This window comes from Gymnodraco acuticeps, unplaced genomic scaffold (genome assembly GCF_902827175.1).
Source record: "Gymnodraco acuticeps unplaced genomic scaffold, fGymAcu1.1, whole genome shotgun sequence".
NCBI classification, from domain to species: domain Eukaryota; kingdom Metazoa; phylum Chordata; class Actinopteri; order Perciformes; family Bathydraconidae; genus Gymnodraco; species Gymnodraco acuticeps.
The window spans coordinates 58,392-75,365 of record NW_022990341.1 but is presented as its reverse complement, the minus strand read 5'-3'; the positions used below and the strand labels follow the sequence as shown (position 1 = coordinate 75,365).

Genomic DNA, 16,974 nt, shown 5'->3' with positions numbered 1-16,974 from the left:
CCATTTTATTTTGCAATCACAAATTGGCTTCCCACGATTAAAGAGTCCTCTCCTGCTGATGTCCAGGTGTATATCAGTATGTAGTGTCTCTACTTTAAAGAGTCCTCTCCTGCTCATGTTCAGGTGTATATCAGTATGTAGTGTCTCTACTTTAAAGAGTCCTCTCCTGCTGATGTTCAGGTGTATATCAGTATGTAGTGTCTCTACTTTAAAGAGTCCTCTCCTGCTGATGTTCAGGTGTATATCAGTATGTAGTGTCTCTACTTTAAAGAGTCCTCTCCTGCTGATGTTCAGGTGTATATCAGTATGTAGTGTCTCTACTTTAAAGAGTCCTCTCCTGCTGATGTTCAGGTGTATATCAGTATGTAGTGTCTCTACTTTAAAGAGTCCTCTCCTGCTGATGTTCAGGTGTATATCAGTATGTAGTGTCTCTACTTTAAAGAGTCCTCTCCTGCTGATGTTCAGTTGTATATCAGTATGTCGTGTCTCTACTTTAAAGAGTCCTCTCCTGCTGATGTTCAGGTGTATATCAGTATGTAGTGTCTCTACTTTAAAGAGTCCTCTCCTGCTGATGTTCAGGTGTATATCAGTATGTAGTGTCTCTACTTTAAAGAGTCCTCTCCTGCTGATGTGCAGGTGTATATCAGTATGTAGTGTCTCTACTTTAAAGAGTCCTCTCCTGCTGATGTTCAGGTGTATATCAGTATGTAGTGTCTCTACTTTAAAGAGTCCTCTCCTGCTGATGTTCAGGTGTATATCAGTATGTAGTGTCTCTACTTTAAAGAGTCCTCTCCTGCTGATGTTCAGGTTCATATCAGTATGTAGTGTCTCTACTTTAAAGAGTCCTCTCCTGCTGATGTTCAGGTGTATATCAGTATGTCGTGTCTCTACTTTAAAGAGTCCTCTCCTGCTGATGTTCAGGTGTATATCAGTATGTAGTGTCTCTACTTTAAAGAGTCCTCTCCTGCTGATGTTCAGGTGTAAATCAGTATGTAGTGTCTCTACTTTAAAGAGTCCTCTCCTGCTGATGTTCAGGTGTATATCAGTATGTAGTGTCTCTACTTTAAAGAGTCCTCTCCTGCTGGTGTTCAGGTTCATATCAGTATGTAGTGTCTCTACTTTAAAGAGTCCTCTCCTGCTGATGTTCAGGTGTATATCAGTATGTAGTGTCTCTACTTTAAAGAGTCCTCTCCTGCTGATGTTCAGGTGTATATCAGTATGTAGTGTCTCTACTTTAAAGAGTCCTCTCCTGCTGATGTTCAGGTGTATATCAGTATGTAGTGTCTCTACTTTAAAGAGTCCTCTCCTGCTGATGTTCAGGTGTATATCAGTATGTAGTGTCTCTACATGTCTCCCTGCTTTAATGTTCAAAAAGCTCTTTATTGTTCTCATACTGCCTGTGCTGCAGCACCTCTTTTCACCCTCTGTCTGAAACCAGAACCCAGTCTGCTCTGATTGGTTAGCTGTCCGGTTCTGTTGTGATTAGTCAACCACTTAGAGATGTCCCGCCCCTTAGCCTATCACGCACAATGTGTTGAAGCGCTAGCCAATAGGAGCGTCAGTGTTACATAGTTATGTCACTATGTTCTGGAAGTAAACAAAGTCCAATTGAAAATCCCACTGGCTTTTTGAGGAGGGAACCAGGGAGATGCTGCCTTCAGGGGTTTGAATAGTCATGGAAGGCATTGGTATTTTCGTGCAGCCCTACTTAAAAATATCTCTGGAGGGTTTCTTACCGATCGCAGTGAACAGGCACATGACCAGCAGGATGATGACGCACCAGAACACGTGCACGTTCATCTGACGCTCCAGTTTGCTGCGTTTGTATCGCGGCCCGTTGTTGTTAAGCATGGCTTTGGTTTCGTGACCTGTTGAGACAAATGGTTTGAGAGGTCGGAGGTCAAACGAGTGGAGAGACAGTCTGAGACGAGGTTACTCTGGGGGTGGAGCTGACCTGCGTAAATAATGATCCCCACGGCCTCCTCTGTGTTTCTGATGGTGCAGCCTCTCAGCAGCAGGTTCTCTTTGTAAAGTGCATCTCTCCGGCCACTGCGATGGACTCTGAGGAGGAAATACCAATACATTGATTTGTTTTAGGAATTTAAAAGCACAACAACTGGAAGAGTATCTTGACACAACAACCCTAGAGGGTAGCATTTAAAACAATTACTTAAAAGCCATTCTTTCCCAAGTAGTGCTTGGACTTGATGTAAAAACAAATACATGGAAACAAACCAATTGATGGACACAAACAAAAACCTACAGCGTTACAGATTATTAATCTTGTCCCTAATCTTCTGCCGTACTTCACACACATCTCAATTTCAATAATGATGTTATAAATAATGGAACAATTGTTTAAATAATTAGCTTAAAGTAATGGACAAACAATTTAAATATAGAGAAAAATAAAGCCCATGAACAATTTAAATAATTAGATTAAAAATAAGTATCTTAAAATATGGATAAACAGAAAAGAAAAACTTTTAGCTAAAGAAAAGAAAAACTACTTTAATAAAGAGCTTACAATATTGCATGAGCACATTAAATAAATATGTTAGATTGGCTAAAAATAATAATTAAAAACGGGAAAGGATTATATTATAATAATGGTTAAAATAGAGGGCTAAAAGTTATAACCGTTTAAATAATGAAAGTGAAAAATAGACACGTGAAAGAGTTTTCTGTATGTAATAAAAACAAATTAAATGACTGTCATGACCTGATGAATCGTCAAATTGAGAACAAGCATTCCTTGCAGAAGACACACACACACACACACACACACACACACACACACACACACACACACACACACACACACACACACACACACACACACACACACACACACACACACACACACACACACACACACACACACACACACACACACACACACACACACACACACACACACACACACCACACACACACACACACACACACACACACACACACACACACACACACACACACACACACACACACACACACACACACACACACACACACACACACACACACACACACACACACACACACACACACACACACACACACACACTAATGTAATGAAACACTGCTGAGATAACTGCCCCCCCCCTTTAACCCCGCTGCTGTGCCCGGCTGCAACCTGGCAACATTAAGCCTGCAGCATATGGTCTTCTTCTGAGTAAAATATAACTGTCAGGAACATGTGAGAGCGACTGTAAGCCAAGAAGACGTTGTTTCGGGAGACACGATGAAAAGTTCCCTTTGGATTAACCCAGCTCTCAAAACCTCTTTAGAAACTCAAAACATGATGCCACCGACTGATAAACATGTCCAGAAATATTTTCAGGAAATGTACTTTCTGGTTTTCTTGCAGAGGATTTGATATGAAGATAGATACAATTCTCATGTCTGTATGATTACAAGGCGATGGTGAGAACGCAGTTAGCTTAGCTTAGCATCAAGACTGAAATCAAAGGGGAAGCAGCTAGCCTGGCTCTCTATGAAGGCAGCACAATCTGCTCACTTATTTACATGTTTCACCGTCTTTGTTTTAACCAGAGTGTAAAAGGTAGCATTGATGATGATGATGATGATGATGATACATTTTATTTATATAGCGCTTTTCACAACTCAAAGACGCTTAAGACATTGTGGTCTTGTTGTCACCATCAAGTTGTTAGACAATGAAAGAACATTTAAAATAGTCAAAAAAGTGAACAAGTTTCACAAATAACTTAATTTCTCTCGATGTAAAAGTGCCAGCTCATATTTTGTAAAGCGGTACTCAAGTAATTAGGCATTGCATTTTCTCACAGGAGACAGATAAATAAAAGGTTAAAACAAAAAACTGCAGATAGAGATATCAAGCTCCAAAACATAAAGCAACTTATGGCATCTTTCTTTAGTCCCACCTTGCATAGTTAAAGCCCTTTCAGTTACCATACGTCTAAAATAGACTTTCACTTCTCCATTTTGGTATATTAAGTTGAATGCTTCTAATCAATCTCCTTTGTGAACATGATTAAATTGCTACCAGTTTAGTTGTTGCTTTGCTCTCGGAGACTTCTACGAACTAAAGCTCCACTATATTCTGGTCACGATGAACCACATACATCTATAGCGCGGTCAAAACGGGCAAACCACATCCCAAGAAGTCAAATCCTAATCCTGACTTGGAAAAACTTTAAGTCATAATTATAAGTTGCAGACTTTCTGGCTTCTGGTAAACAAACCACTGTTTCACATTATTTCCATTCTGGAGGATAACGTACTCGACATTTACAAATTGACAGTGACATTTAAATTAAGATGAAGTGGAAAGAGTTCTCACATGTAGCCTCTGAATCTGTTCAGGTCGTTGTTTGGTTTTTCACATTCAATGATGCCGTTGTACTTCAGGGGGTCGAAATCACAATCCTGCAAACAAAAAACAAACAGAACAGCTGCTCATTTCCAAATAACCAAACAGATCATTGCAGCATTACCCATAACCCCCTCTGTTTCAGCCCTGTTTCCAAAGAGCTGATTCTCTGTCTGTTACTTTAGATGAAAATAAGGAGCCCCTCCCCACGCCCCTCTGAGAGAGATTTGGTTAAAAAGAACACAATGGTGCTCTAGGACCTCATTCACACCAACGGTGTTTCAGGGCCAGTTCGGAGCTGGAGCTTGAAAAGCACCAGGTTTTCCTGTTCACACCGCAGCGGAGCAGCCTCTTAGCTCCGGAATCCGGTTCATTTCAAGCACCAAAAAATTGTCTGGCTGGAGCAAAAGCAGAGCATTCGTCACGCTTACGTCGAGGCGGGGGCAGAGACAGGATCAACTCCTGAACAACAACAAAAAGCCCGTGTTTTATCCAGTTTGTACACAACGATGGAGAAACTTAACAAGCAGCAGTGGTCCACTGAAGAGACCAGCTACCTACTGGGAATCTGGTCTTCTGAAGAGGTACAGAGGAAGCTGGAGCACAATCGGCCATTGTTGTTGTTGTCGGTGTCAGCTATGAGGGGTTTCCGCAAGGTTTGGCTTTATGAAGCAGGCACGCAAACGGTTACGTCATGACGCAATGACGCAGCACCAGTCGGACTCTGGGCGGTGTGAAAAGAGCCGGAGCTAAACCGAAGAACCGGTTCTGAACCTGAAAAGCTCTAGCACGGAGCTTGAACCGGAGTTGCGTTGGTGTGAATGAGGTATAGGAGGAGATTCAGGTGATAAGGCAGGGTTACCTTGGTTGGTGATTGGCTAATGGTTACACAAGCCAAAAAATCGTTATGACATCATAAAGTGGCCAAAATCTGATCAGTTCATTTTCAGACAGGTTTTTATATAAATGGATCAGGACAAAAAGTGAGAGAATCTTTTTTCCTGAAACTTTCAGAATCTCTTTACACAGAGGGGACACATGTTGATGAAGAAGAGACATGAAAAAGTGGATTTTGCATAATAGGTGACCTTTAAAGCTTCTGTATCTCCTACCAGTAGGCAAGAGAGAGAACAGTTTGTGACATGGGTTAATACAATTAATCAGGATTTCTCCCAGCACGGTTCTCTTATTTGATGGCTGTAAAGGGTCTCACCAGGTCCAGGAAGCTGCGCACCACCTGCCTCTGCTTCAGGTTGGTCTCTCCGTCCAGCGTGGCCGTCTCGATGTGACAGAGGCGGTCCGGGTCGCTGGAGCTGAGCAGTAGGACATCGGCGGGGAGGATCTCGTTACAGCGCAGCCGGATGAAGTCTCCCACCCTCACCTCCTTCCAGAACCTCTCCACGTAACGCCTCTCCACTCTGCAGGAACAATGAGAAAGATGTGGAGCCATTATTTCAATATCTGATGGTTTCTAAAAACAGCAACCATAAAACATTATGTTACAGAAAATGTAATAACACAGCAGTACATTGGTAGCTTCCTGCTGTTTACAGTAAATCTCAATAGTTTCCTATATGCAGGGCTGCACATAACTGGTGCGCAGGTGCGCATGCGCACCTCCGCCAAAAAAAGAGCACCGGGTCATTTGAAACAAAGCGCATTTGCGTACCAACATTGAGAAGGAGAGAGAGAAGAGAATAGAGAAAATAGAGGAGAGATGAGAGAGAAGAGAGAGAGAGAGAAAGATATTTGCGAGTTGCATATGAACCATGATATGAACTCAGGGCCGGCCCGTAGCACTGGCTAGATGTTCGCCTAGGGCGCCAGATCTGGGGAGGTGCTGCGCTGGCAGTTCTGGGAGGAAAAAAAACATTTTGACCGTTGGGGCTCATCCTAATTTTCGGCCTTGATGTAACAATATTCACAATTAAGTAAATGTAACACCCTTTTCACCCCGGTTCCACCTTTCATTTGCCCTGTACGATGGGCGCTGTAAGTGATGAAAATGGGGGATGTTGGCTTATCTGGCGCCCGCAGCTCACAGACAAAATGCGAGTGAGCGAGGGAGGGTGGTACCAGCGCTGTTGTTATTATAATCTGGTGCCGTGCTAGCTGCTCTAACGGAGATAAGAAGAAGATGTTTCTACAATAATGTGGAGGGAGAGTCCTCTCCAGTCAGACTGAGAGGCTGATAAGTTAACTACAGCTCAGTGAGGTAAAGGACTCTTAGTCTAAGTTCAAACGGTTTGGTCACAATTTATGTAAACACATATTTCCAAGGCACTCCTTTGTAATTATTGGGATAAACAGGTTTTAAATCATTCCAATGTATACTATAAGACAGTAACCAAAAATATCCTTTAAAACTGGAAAGATAAAAAAAAAAAGCATAAATAAATGTTAAGGTAAAATAAGATATGAATGAACAACACAAATAAAATAAGTTACATTAATTTGTTATTGGCTATGGTAGGCTATTGGTTATGTTCACATACTTATTTGATTACATCCACTTGTCTAAGATGACAACAGAGACTTTCGACCCAAAACCAGCTGTTGACTTGTGGATGCAAGCAGCTAATCACAGACTCAACCAGAGAGAAAGAAGTAGGCCTACATCATCAGCTACCATGTCTGACAGAGAGGAAGACAGTGAGGAGAACAGTGAGGAGGGAGTGATGACAGCTTGTAGGATTACTGGTCGTGCTAATGTTGTCTTGTGTTCACCTCTGTGTGTGTGTTCTGTGTTCACCTCTGCATGTTCAGTGCCGTGTGTCTGGCAAATAAAGTCAAGACCCCCTCAAAAGTTACGGTTTATTTCATTTTAAGGATGAGCACCAAGCAACATCTCCAGGTGCTCCTTTGAGAACCAGGGCAAAAAAGTTATGTGCACCCCTGCCTATATGTTTAGGTCCACATCCATCAATTAATCAATGAGCATGTGTTGTCACGCTGGCATATTTTAAACAATGTCACTATTTTGAGGAACTTGCTGAACTCTTGACTTTTAACGGGAAAACAGTCATGACCGGAAATACTTCCCTAAATGGTAACCGATGTTTCCTTTCTGAACATTGTGATATTCCTGTTAGCAGGTTATGATAAATAATGCATACACCAGAGCGACATACGGTAACGCATTTTGAGGAAAAACACTCATAATGTTATTTATTCATCACGACCTCGCTTCCCTGAAATTAATGACTCACTTCCGGATATATAAAAACATTCCTTCCCTTGAATTTTGTCACTGAAATGCATGAGGTGCATTAAAACACTGCATGCACTCGATCAGAACAAAAAACACAACTGAAAACTACTTATAGCAATATTGATCTTTATTTATATAAATCATTTTAAAATAACATTCTCCAGATTATAACGTTTGCTATAGAAGTAAAAGCAGTCTCAGTGCAAGATGTGATGTGAACTTACTCCATGGGGTGGTTCATTTAATTAATTACAAAGCTTTGTAGAATACTCAATGCTGATTGGTCAATTTGGACATTCCACAGGTCTGCTATTTTTCGCTCACAGACCGTTGCTAAGGAGAGCAGACCGTTGCTAAGGAGGATCCAGGGAATATGTGCAGTCATATCAACCCGCAGGAAAAAGTGAAGTTTACAGAAAAAGCAGAAGACAGACAGGAAGTAAACACTAAAGGGAACAGCAGAAGAAGACAGACAGGAAGTAAACACTAAAGGGAGCAGCAGAAGAAGACAGACAGGAAGTAAACACTAAAGCAGTGCTTCTCAAAGTGTGGTCCGCGGACCACTGGTGGTCCGTGAGCGCCCACTAGTGGTCCGTGAGTATATTGGTAAAATTTCACATTTGAAATAAATAAATAAATTTAAGTTTTCCGCACTCTCGCGGGAATATCTCCGCAATGGAGCGAGGTTAAGTTTCACTTTCAATTGCATGATATGGCCCAGCGCAACACCTTCATCACACATGTGGCCACTTGTTTGTACCATTTTCAGGCGATTTGTAAAAAACAATGTGTTTTTGGATATTTGTGGAGTTAGGTGGTCCGCGAGTATTTTTTTATTGGTTAAGTGGTCCTTGGTATGAAAAAGTTTGAGAAACACTGCACTAAAGGGAACAGCAGAAGAAGACAGACAGGAAGTAAACACCAAAGGGAACAGCAGAAGAAAACAGACAGGAAGTAAACACCAAAGGGAACAGCAGAAGAAGACAGACAGGAAGTAAACACTAAAGGGAACAGCAGAAGAAGACAGACATGAAGTAAACATTAAAGGGAACAGCAGAAGAAGACAGACAGGAAGTAAACACCAAAGGGAACAGCAGAAGAAGACAGACAGGAAGTAAACACCAAAGGGAACAGCAGAAGAAGACAGACATGAAGTAAACATTAAAGGGAACAGCAGAAGAAGACAGACAGGAAGTAAACACCAAAGGGAACAGCAGAAGAAGACAGACAGGAAGTAAACACCAAAGGGAACAGCAGAAGAAGACAGACAGATGGGGCCCTTCTCACTTCTCTTATTTTTCATTTCCTCGCTCCTCGGTCTCGGTCTCACCGGAAGTTGATTTGTCTGCGCCATCTTGAGTAGCGTCCCAATGGCCTTATTTTTGCCGGAGGAGCGAGGAGCGATAATGGAGGAGCTATAACCGAGGAACCACCAGACCATCCTTCGATGAAATCCTCAGACACTCGCCCCGCCCCCTTACTGTGTATCGCTCACTGATTGGACAATGCAGTGCATGCACCGATCTGATGCTTCTTGACATGAGAGCAGTTTCGCAGCGGAGTGAAGAAAATACATGAACCTCACGGGAGTCACTCCTCAGTTTATACCGTGTTTTGTTTCAATTAATGTATCATTTAGTTACACATATGTGATATATCTGAACAACAAAGTGGTCAAAAATCATTTTCTTCATTTAATGGAAACATTTTCATGATCGCTTTTTTCGTTTATACATTTTAAGAATGGCGTTTATCTTTCTTGAGAATGAGTTCTTATTTTATTTAATGTATTTGGGTCTATAACAGATGATACAAATGTTTGTGTCAGTAAATGTGTACTAACAGAGGCGGGCGTGTGTGTGAAAATAACGGGGACACAGCTGCTGTCAGACGCACAGCTATGCGGCGTCATCACAAACGGACGTCGCTTCACGTGACGCTCCGGAGGAAAGGACGTCCCATTGCTCTTAAAACTCATTCCCTGCTTCTCGTGGTTTCCTTGCGTCTCTCCATGCTTCCCTGGTGGGAGGGACTACACGCAGGGAAACGACGCAAGTGAGGGACGCAAGGAATCCATTTAACCGAAGTGAGAAGGGCCCAAAGTAAACACTAAAGGGAACAGCAGAAGAAGACAGACAGACAGGAAGTAAACACCAAAGGGAACAGCAGAAGAAGACAGACAGACAGGAAGTAAACACCAAAGGGAACAGCAGAAGAAGACAGACAGACAGGAAGTAAACACTAAAAGGAACACAGCATGCAGCCGTTGATACGCAATAATGGAAAACATACACTCATTTTTAAATTAAATACTTTGTTATCAATATTATAAGTCAAGTTGTAGGTTTATTTAGTATGTGGCCATGTAGTAAGCTTACATATTACACTTATTTTAGGTAGGTAGTACACCAACTTTGGAGAGAAAACCTCAAACAACCCTGCTTCAAAACATCCAAACGTTATCTTGCTGTTGTCTATCTCAGCTCATACATTCCTACCTAACTGGGTAATTGATTAGTTTGTGTGGGCCATATTTTCTGTGCTTTATTTACTGTGGTAGTTTTAAAGTCATGCACTAAGAATGTAAGATAAATTCCTGCAGCATTGAAGGACACACTTCTGACTGCCAGTAGACTGCAGAAATAGTTAACTTATCAGGTGCTTGTTTGCTTCCAAGAATATGTTCTGTGTTGTTATGTAAATGTGGAAAAACAAACTGAATCGTACTTTTGCGTTTCTTTAAAGAGCAAATTGTTTTTGGCAGTGAGAAGAGTGCTCTGGTATGTTATGCTTACACAGGACTTTGTACATTTAATAAAGTGTGAAGTCAAAGATAACAGAAAGCACATGCAGGTTTGCTAACTTATTTTCAACTTAGTAGTTGGGGATTATTTGTAGGGGAAAATACCACTATAAATCTTGTTTTTATTAAAGATCGGCTCATTAAATGTATGGGATTAAGTAATTCAGTGTGAAAAAAATAAATTAGTAAGTCTAATTGACAACATCAATCTTAGTGGACTATGACCAAAATAACAAACACATAATTGAAGAGGGGGCAGTCCTATAGAAAGATGTATGTTTATCAAAAAGGACAAAAACAACAAGAGAGTTAAACATTAAAGGGGACCTATCATGCAAAATGCACTTTTTTATGTCTTTTATACATAAAGATATGTGTCCCCGGTGTGTCAGGGAACTCACGCAGCGTCAGAAAATAAAACCCTCTCTCTTTTCCTCCGCACCCAAATCTCTAAAAACGGGGCTACAACGGAGCTGATCCAGATTTGAGTCCGATATGACGTAATATCTGAAATGTGGACCCACGGCCCTATCAGAAACAATGCCATCAGAAACAATGCCCGACTGTTTTGGACGTAATATGGTCGGTGTTTACATTAGCATCGCTAACACTCAGAGCTAACCTGTACTGGAGAGCATGTGTGTGAAGAAGCAGGAAATAAAAAGGAACTCACCTTGTGGTATAACCGGCAAGAGAGAAAGCCTTTGAGCTCCATACTGTTTCAGAGAGAATCCTTGATAATCCATGATATGGCGTTTCATCACCGCAGTATTTAGTTTAGACAGTAGCTGCCGGGTCCCGCATGAGCTCAGCCCCCTCCTTTCTTTATTAAATCAAATTGTTTGGTATTTTGAGCAAAACACTTCATTGACATGTTTTATATATATATATATCTGAGACCTAAAAAATAGCATGATAGGTGACCTTTAAAACTATCTGAAACAGAATAAGACTGCTATAACGTACACAAAATATAAATTACCATTGACTAAAACTGTAATTTATCTTAATATGGCAAACAAGTTGCTGGATTACCGCTGACTAGATATGTAATTTATTTTGTGTCGAAAATATCACAATAACACAACCTAGCTCACTGGAGTCAGCATTTAACCAGAAACTCCTGTGTTCTGTGAGGTAAAGCATAGCATACACTTTAAGTGATATTGATTTTGAGGTGTGTGTGAAACATTTCTATAGTAGTGTACTGCTAATAATGAAAAAAAATATTGACAAATTTCTTAAAAACGTAAATAATAATCACAGAAAATGTCTAAAAATATAATAATTAAAACAAATATTAAATATGTCATGAAAAGGTGTTGTAAATAATAACATATTTTTTAAAAAGTCATAATATTCTCACATTAACTTAATCTGATATATAATAAAAGGTGTCTAAAATGTATTTATAATCCCAAAAATTGTCACTAAAATGTCTTGAATGACAGAAAATGTCACAAAAAATGTCAATAAAATATCAGAAATATATTTTTTCTCTGCAGATACCATTAACATTTTACAAAATATTGGGCTCACTGCGAATTAAATATTGCACTAGTCCATATTGTGATTTTTCAAAAATGTCTATTAATTGTTCAACCCTAACCTTCACCCAGACGGTCTTGGCGTGTCAAAGCAGAGGGAGGATTTGATTCAATTTTTTATCAAAAATGGCTAAGACTTATAAACAGTGCCGGTTAATTCCCTTTTTATCTTGACAGATTTCCTCCTAAATGTAGATTACAAAAATGCAGACACACCCGGTTAAATCACTGGAATGTAAATATTTAGCAGGTCGCTGAATTTAAGTTTGACCAGCTCAGATTAAAGGGGTATTCTTAGTGTTTTTAGGTGTGTTTGTATAAGGTACAACTCCACAGTCTGTCTATAACTTAAGTAAATGCAGTTGGTAGACACTTGGAAAAACTTGAATATATCACAATATTATGATATGAGAATAAATACTGTCTTTTCGGATATTTAAATATCTTAGGTCTTTTTTCAAATTGTGCAGCTTAAATGAAGATGTATCAGGTAAACCATTCACCTGCAGAAAAATAAATGACAAAGTTTAAAGGGAGTGTGTATCTAACCTTGAGAATAAAACAACTTCAGGTTGAGTCCGGTCAGCTGTTGCCGGGTTGACAGAGGAAATGTTTGCGGCAGCAGCAGCACGAAAATTCAATTATGTCCAACCTCGACAGAGCAGCTTGGGTCAGACTTTGCTAAAACTGTGGAGCCGCTGCACACTGAGCCTTTTGATTTCCATGAAGTCTGCTCTGTGCATGGACCACAGTGCTGCTTTTCATTAGAACACACACACACACACACACACACTAAAGTTAGCAGCAGAGGAAGTTCAGGACAGATAAAGGTTGTCAGGTAACTTACGGACTGATTATTAATGATAGTAGTGAAGGAACATCTGTATTAAGATTAGAACTTGATCAACCCCGAAAGGAAATAGTTTTTTGCCAGATTTTGAAAAAACTTTCAACACGACAAGACTCCTTTGTTTACTTCGGGAACATAGTGGCATCACCAAGTAACCCTTGCCCATCTATTGGCTAGCGCTCCAACACATTGTACGTGATAGGGCTAAGGGGCAGGACATCTCTAAGCGGTTGACCAATCACAACAGCAGAGCCGGCCAGCTAACCAATCAGAGCAGGCTGGGCTCTGGTTTCAGACGGAGGGTGAAAAGAGGTGCTGCAGAAAAATAAGAGCTTTTTGAACATTGAAGCATGGAGACATGTCCCAGTAGAGACACTAAATACTAGGGATGTAACGATATATCGAATACCATTGTGAGACTGACAAAATCTACCGTGATTTTTTTTAAACCTTCATTTAACCAGATGGTCCCATTGAGATCATCAATCTCTTTTTCAAGAGAGACCTGTCCAACATGGCAGCAAGTAGGTTACAACGTGAACATAAAACAACAGATAACACAAAAGGACATCGTATTTACAGGGCTACATGTACACACCTAGAGACATTGACAAGTACCAACAGTATATTTGTATCTTGCCCTGTCAATAAGCCTCACCTTCTTGGCAAAAACGGTATTGTTTTTTAAGTGGTGGAGAGACAATGCACAGTTTGACCCACTGCTGTCACCCATGGCCAAAGCATATCTCTCTGTCCCAGCAACATCAGTACCAAGCGAGAGAGTTTTTCCCACAGCAGGGGATATTGTAAACGCCCAAACATCCCAGCTTCTACCTGGAAATGTGGACATGCTCATATTCCTAAAAGATAACCTTGATGATACTGAGTGAGTGAGTGAGTGAGTTACTTGAAAAACTAAAGTGAAACTTGATTTATTTTATTGCAGGGTCTGATTATTATATTGTTGACACTTTAAAATACTACTAAAATGCTGTATAAATCAGATTTTTTTTATTCAATAAAAATAAATAAATAATTGAAGTAAAAAAATAATAATTCACAATTTTTTTTCTTCTTTATTTTTCAATATCGCGATAAATATCGTACCGTGAGTTTTTGGTATCGTTACATCCCTACTAAATACTTATATGAACCTGAACATCAGCAGACTATGTCCCTTTAACCCTGAGGGCTTAAGTCATTTAACAAATGACAACAAAATGATGAATCATATGGTGTTTGTTGTGGATCTCTTGTCTCTTGCCTGAATCTGATTTATGGTTTATTTGGTTCATTTGTTCTGTTTTTAAGTCAGTAGGTGAACCTATATGTTCATAAAGTAGTGTGTGTGATCTTAACTGTGTGTTGAACTAAAATTGAGCATGTTCTGTCAGCTCAGATTTTGTGCTCAATTGTTTCATTGTTGGTGTATAGGCTGCTGCCTGAATATGCTTCATGAAAGGTAGGTTTTACTATCAATAAAGTCATTTCTGATCCAATCTCACTTTGTTTTAATCCTTGTTTTGTGTCATGGGAAGCATGTGTTTAAATATGTGTGTGTGGCTGCACATGGTGTTGTGTCACGGCTGACAGAGTGGAGACGGTTGCAACAAGTGGTCCCGATAGACAACACAACAGCATTTAAATAAACAAGATATGTTGGCGTGATTTAAAGGATATTTAACCCAAATGCACATTTATATTGCTCTTTTGAACATGTAAGTAATTGAGAGGTAAATACTGAGGATAGTTCCCCCAAAACCGAGTGTGAAGAAAATCAGTTTTAAAACAATTGCCGTTTTGGACTATAAATAATGCTTGTATTATTGTCTAAATAAATAAAACTATACTATTATTGTGAAACAATACATACTTTAAGAATACCATGCTCATTGAGAAACAACATGTGAATACTAAGTAGTGAAAATGTATTTTAAACATCTGATTTTCATCCATTAAAATGTATATTGTGAACAACCTGTCATATACACTCATAACTTTACATGGTATGGGTAATTAGCGTAAATACAAAATATAAAACTTCAAATTGTTGCCAGAACGTTTGTGCATATGACATGCACTATTTTAAATCATATTTCTTCAAAAATATGTTTTAATTACACTTTTCCACTTCTTTTTATGCCTTTTTCTGTGACATTATTTATGTTTTTGTGACATTTGTAATGCTTTTTGTTGTTACAATTTTACAATGATTTTATACTAATAAGTTCACATTTTTATATTGTATGAATCTTACCTGCACTTATTGTTGTTTTAATGACATTCTTTTTCAATGTTATCATATTTGTATGCCTTTTTTCTTCGGCATTATTTCAGTTTTTAAAGACGCATTTGTAATGTTTTTTTCTACATGTCATACTATGAATTTTATAATAAATAATAATAAAGCTTTATTTATATAGCACTTTTCATACAACACATGCCCCTCAGATTATTTGTTAAGAACTTTAAAAAAGGTACATGCAACAAAATATAACATTTCATCAGGTTAATAGACACAAGGAGGTAAAAGGTATGATAATTAAAATAAATAATGGTTTCTCTCTGACAGATAAGACGCAAGACAACTGAGTCGATGCAACAATATAAAATATAAAATAACACCACATAAACATTTTTAAAAAAAAGATTAAGACCTATACAAACAATATAAAGGTAGGTAAATGATAAAGACTAAAAGAACATTTAAAGTGGGATGTTGCTAATAAAAAGTTAATCTAAAAATGTGTCTTTAGCTGTCGTTTAAAATATATATAAATTATTGATTGTTATCTTGATGTTGCTTTTTACATTGCCTCTCACCTGCAGTACACCAGGCAGTCCATGTGGTTGATCTCGGTGTCGGACCGGTGTCTCCGGTAGTCCTCCCACAGGTCCTTGATGGCGGTGACCGACAGGATGAAGACCACCGGGGCCAGAGCCAGCTCGGGCTGAAACGCGTTCACCACCGGGACGAAGTTGAGCAGAGCGATGAAGACAAAGTAAACATTAGCGAACCTGTGGAACTGCTCGAAGAGGTTTTTGGGCAGGAAGGACAGCACGGTGTACTTGGTGGTCTTTATCTTGTTATTTGAATAGTGTCTGTTGGGGTTTTCCTCCCCTTTGGCGTGGTCGTACAGTATATTAGCGTGCACAGTCCTGGTTTTATTCTCCTTTTGTTTCCTCTTTCTTTGCCTTTTTGCAGCTTTGGGGTCCTCCTCGCTGTCCCGCGCCATATCTGCAAACTTTCCCCTCACTTTGGGGACTTTTTCAGATAAATAACTACACAAACCCTGAGTTATGTTATCATTCTTTAAGTTTTCGACGGTTTATCCGCACTAACTTGCTCCTTTTCATCCATGGCGACTCCTCTTTCCCGTCGGAGGAAACTTTTTCTTGTTTGGCTTCTGCTTTTTTCCCTGGGAAGGATGCTGAGATAGTAGGGAGGCATTCAGCAACGTTAGACTTCCCACAGTAGATCTGTAAGCCATGCGGATGGGACTCAGCCATTGGTGGAATGATGTTGCTGTGTTTGTAGATCAGCGCATGCGCACCCACAGGAAGCTCGCCCCTCCTCCTTGGTTTTTTGTGTCTCCAAGTGCCACGCGGTATTATGGAGAGTCACAGGAAGCAGAGAAATGTGCTAACTAGAGAAGTAAACACTTTATTTATAAACAATAACAAAGATTACCTTTAGTTGTTCAGTTATTTATTTGTAATTTATTTGGGGGGGGGGGGGGTTGCAATAGTATACGGTTGTTACATCAGAAATTGTATTAAAAGTAGGAAGACATATCACTTTAAGACAATATAAAAATTACATTACAAATATCATAAATGTATTAGAAATGTAATTTTAAAAAAAATCATAGTATAAAATACAGAAACATATCCATAAAATATATTAAAAACATAAATAATTTCACAGAAAATGGCATAAAAATATAATTAAAATATATTTCTTTAAAGAAATGTAATACTAAATGTAATTTGAAAAAAGGTAATTGATTGGTACGTTTGGAAAAATATCATAACAAATTATCAACACGTAAAAACAAGTTTACTAATGTATCAAATAAGTACAAATCTTTGCACATAAACCATTGAAACTGGGCTAACACCAGTCACTCACCATCACCCAAGTCCCCTGAATAACCTCTCCCCATCGTTTGTGTCCACTATGATCAAAATACTGCTGCTGGTTTA

The 16,974-nt window shown here is 39.3% G+C and overlaps 1 protein-coding gene across 1 annotated transcript in view; it reads right to left on the bottom strand.

Annotated features, from left to right (window-relative positions):
* Positions 1 to 16,290, bottom strand: part of atp10a (ATPase phospholipid transporting 10A) — a 51,446-nt gene extending 35,156 nt beyond the window's left edge. Inside the window, exons 1-5 of the mRNA XM_034223539.1 lie at positions 15,592 to 16,290; positions 5,571 to 5,775; positions 4,328 to 4,413; positions 1,955 to 2,061; positions 1,737 to 1,868 (exon numbers count right to left, since the gene is read on the bottom strand). Of these exons, the coding sequence (XP_034079430.1) occupies positions 1,737 to 1,868; positions 1,955 to 2,061; positions 4,328 to 4,413; positions 5,571 to 5,775; positions 15,592 to 16,004 (943 nt within the window). The 5' untranslated portion in view covers positions 16,005 to 16,290. The remainder of the gene's footprint in view (positions 1 to 1,736; positions 1,869 to 1,954; positions 2,062 to 4,327; positions 4,414 to 5,570; positions 5,776 to 15,591) is intronic.
* Positions 16,291 to 16,974: the final 684 nt, after the last annotated feature.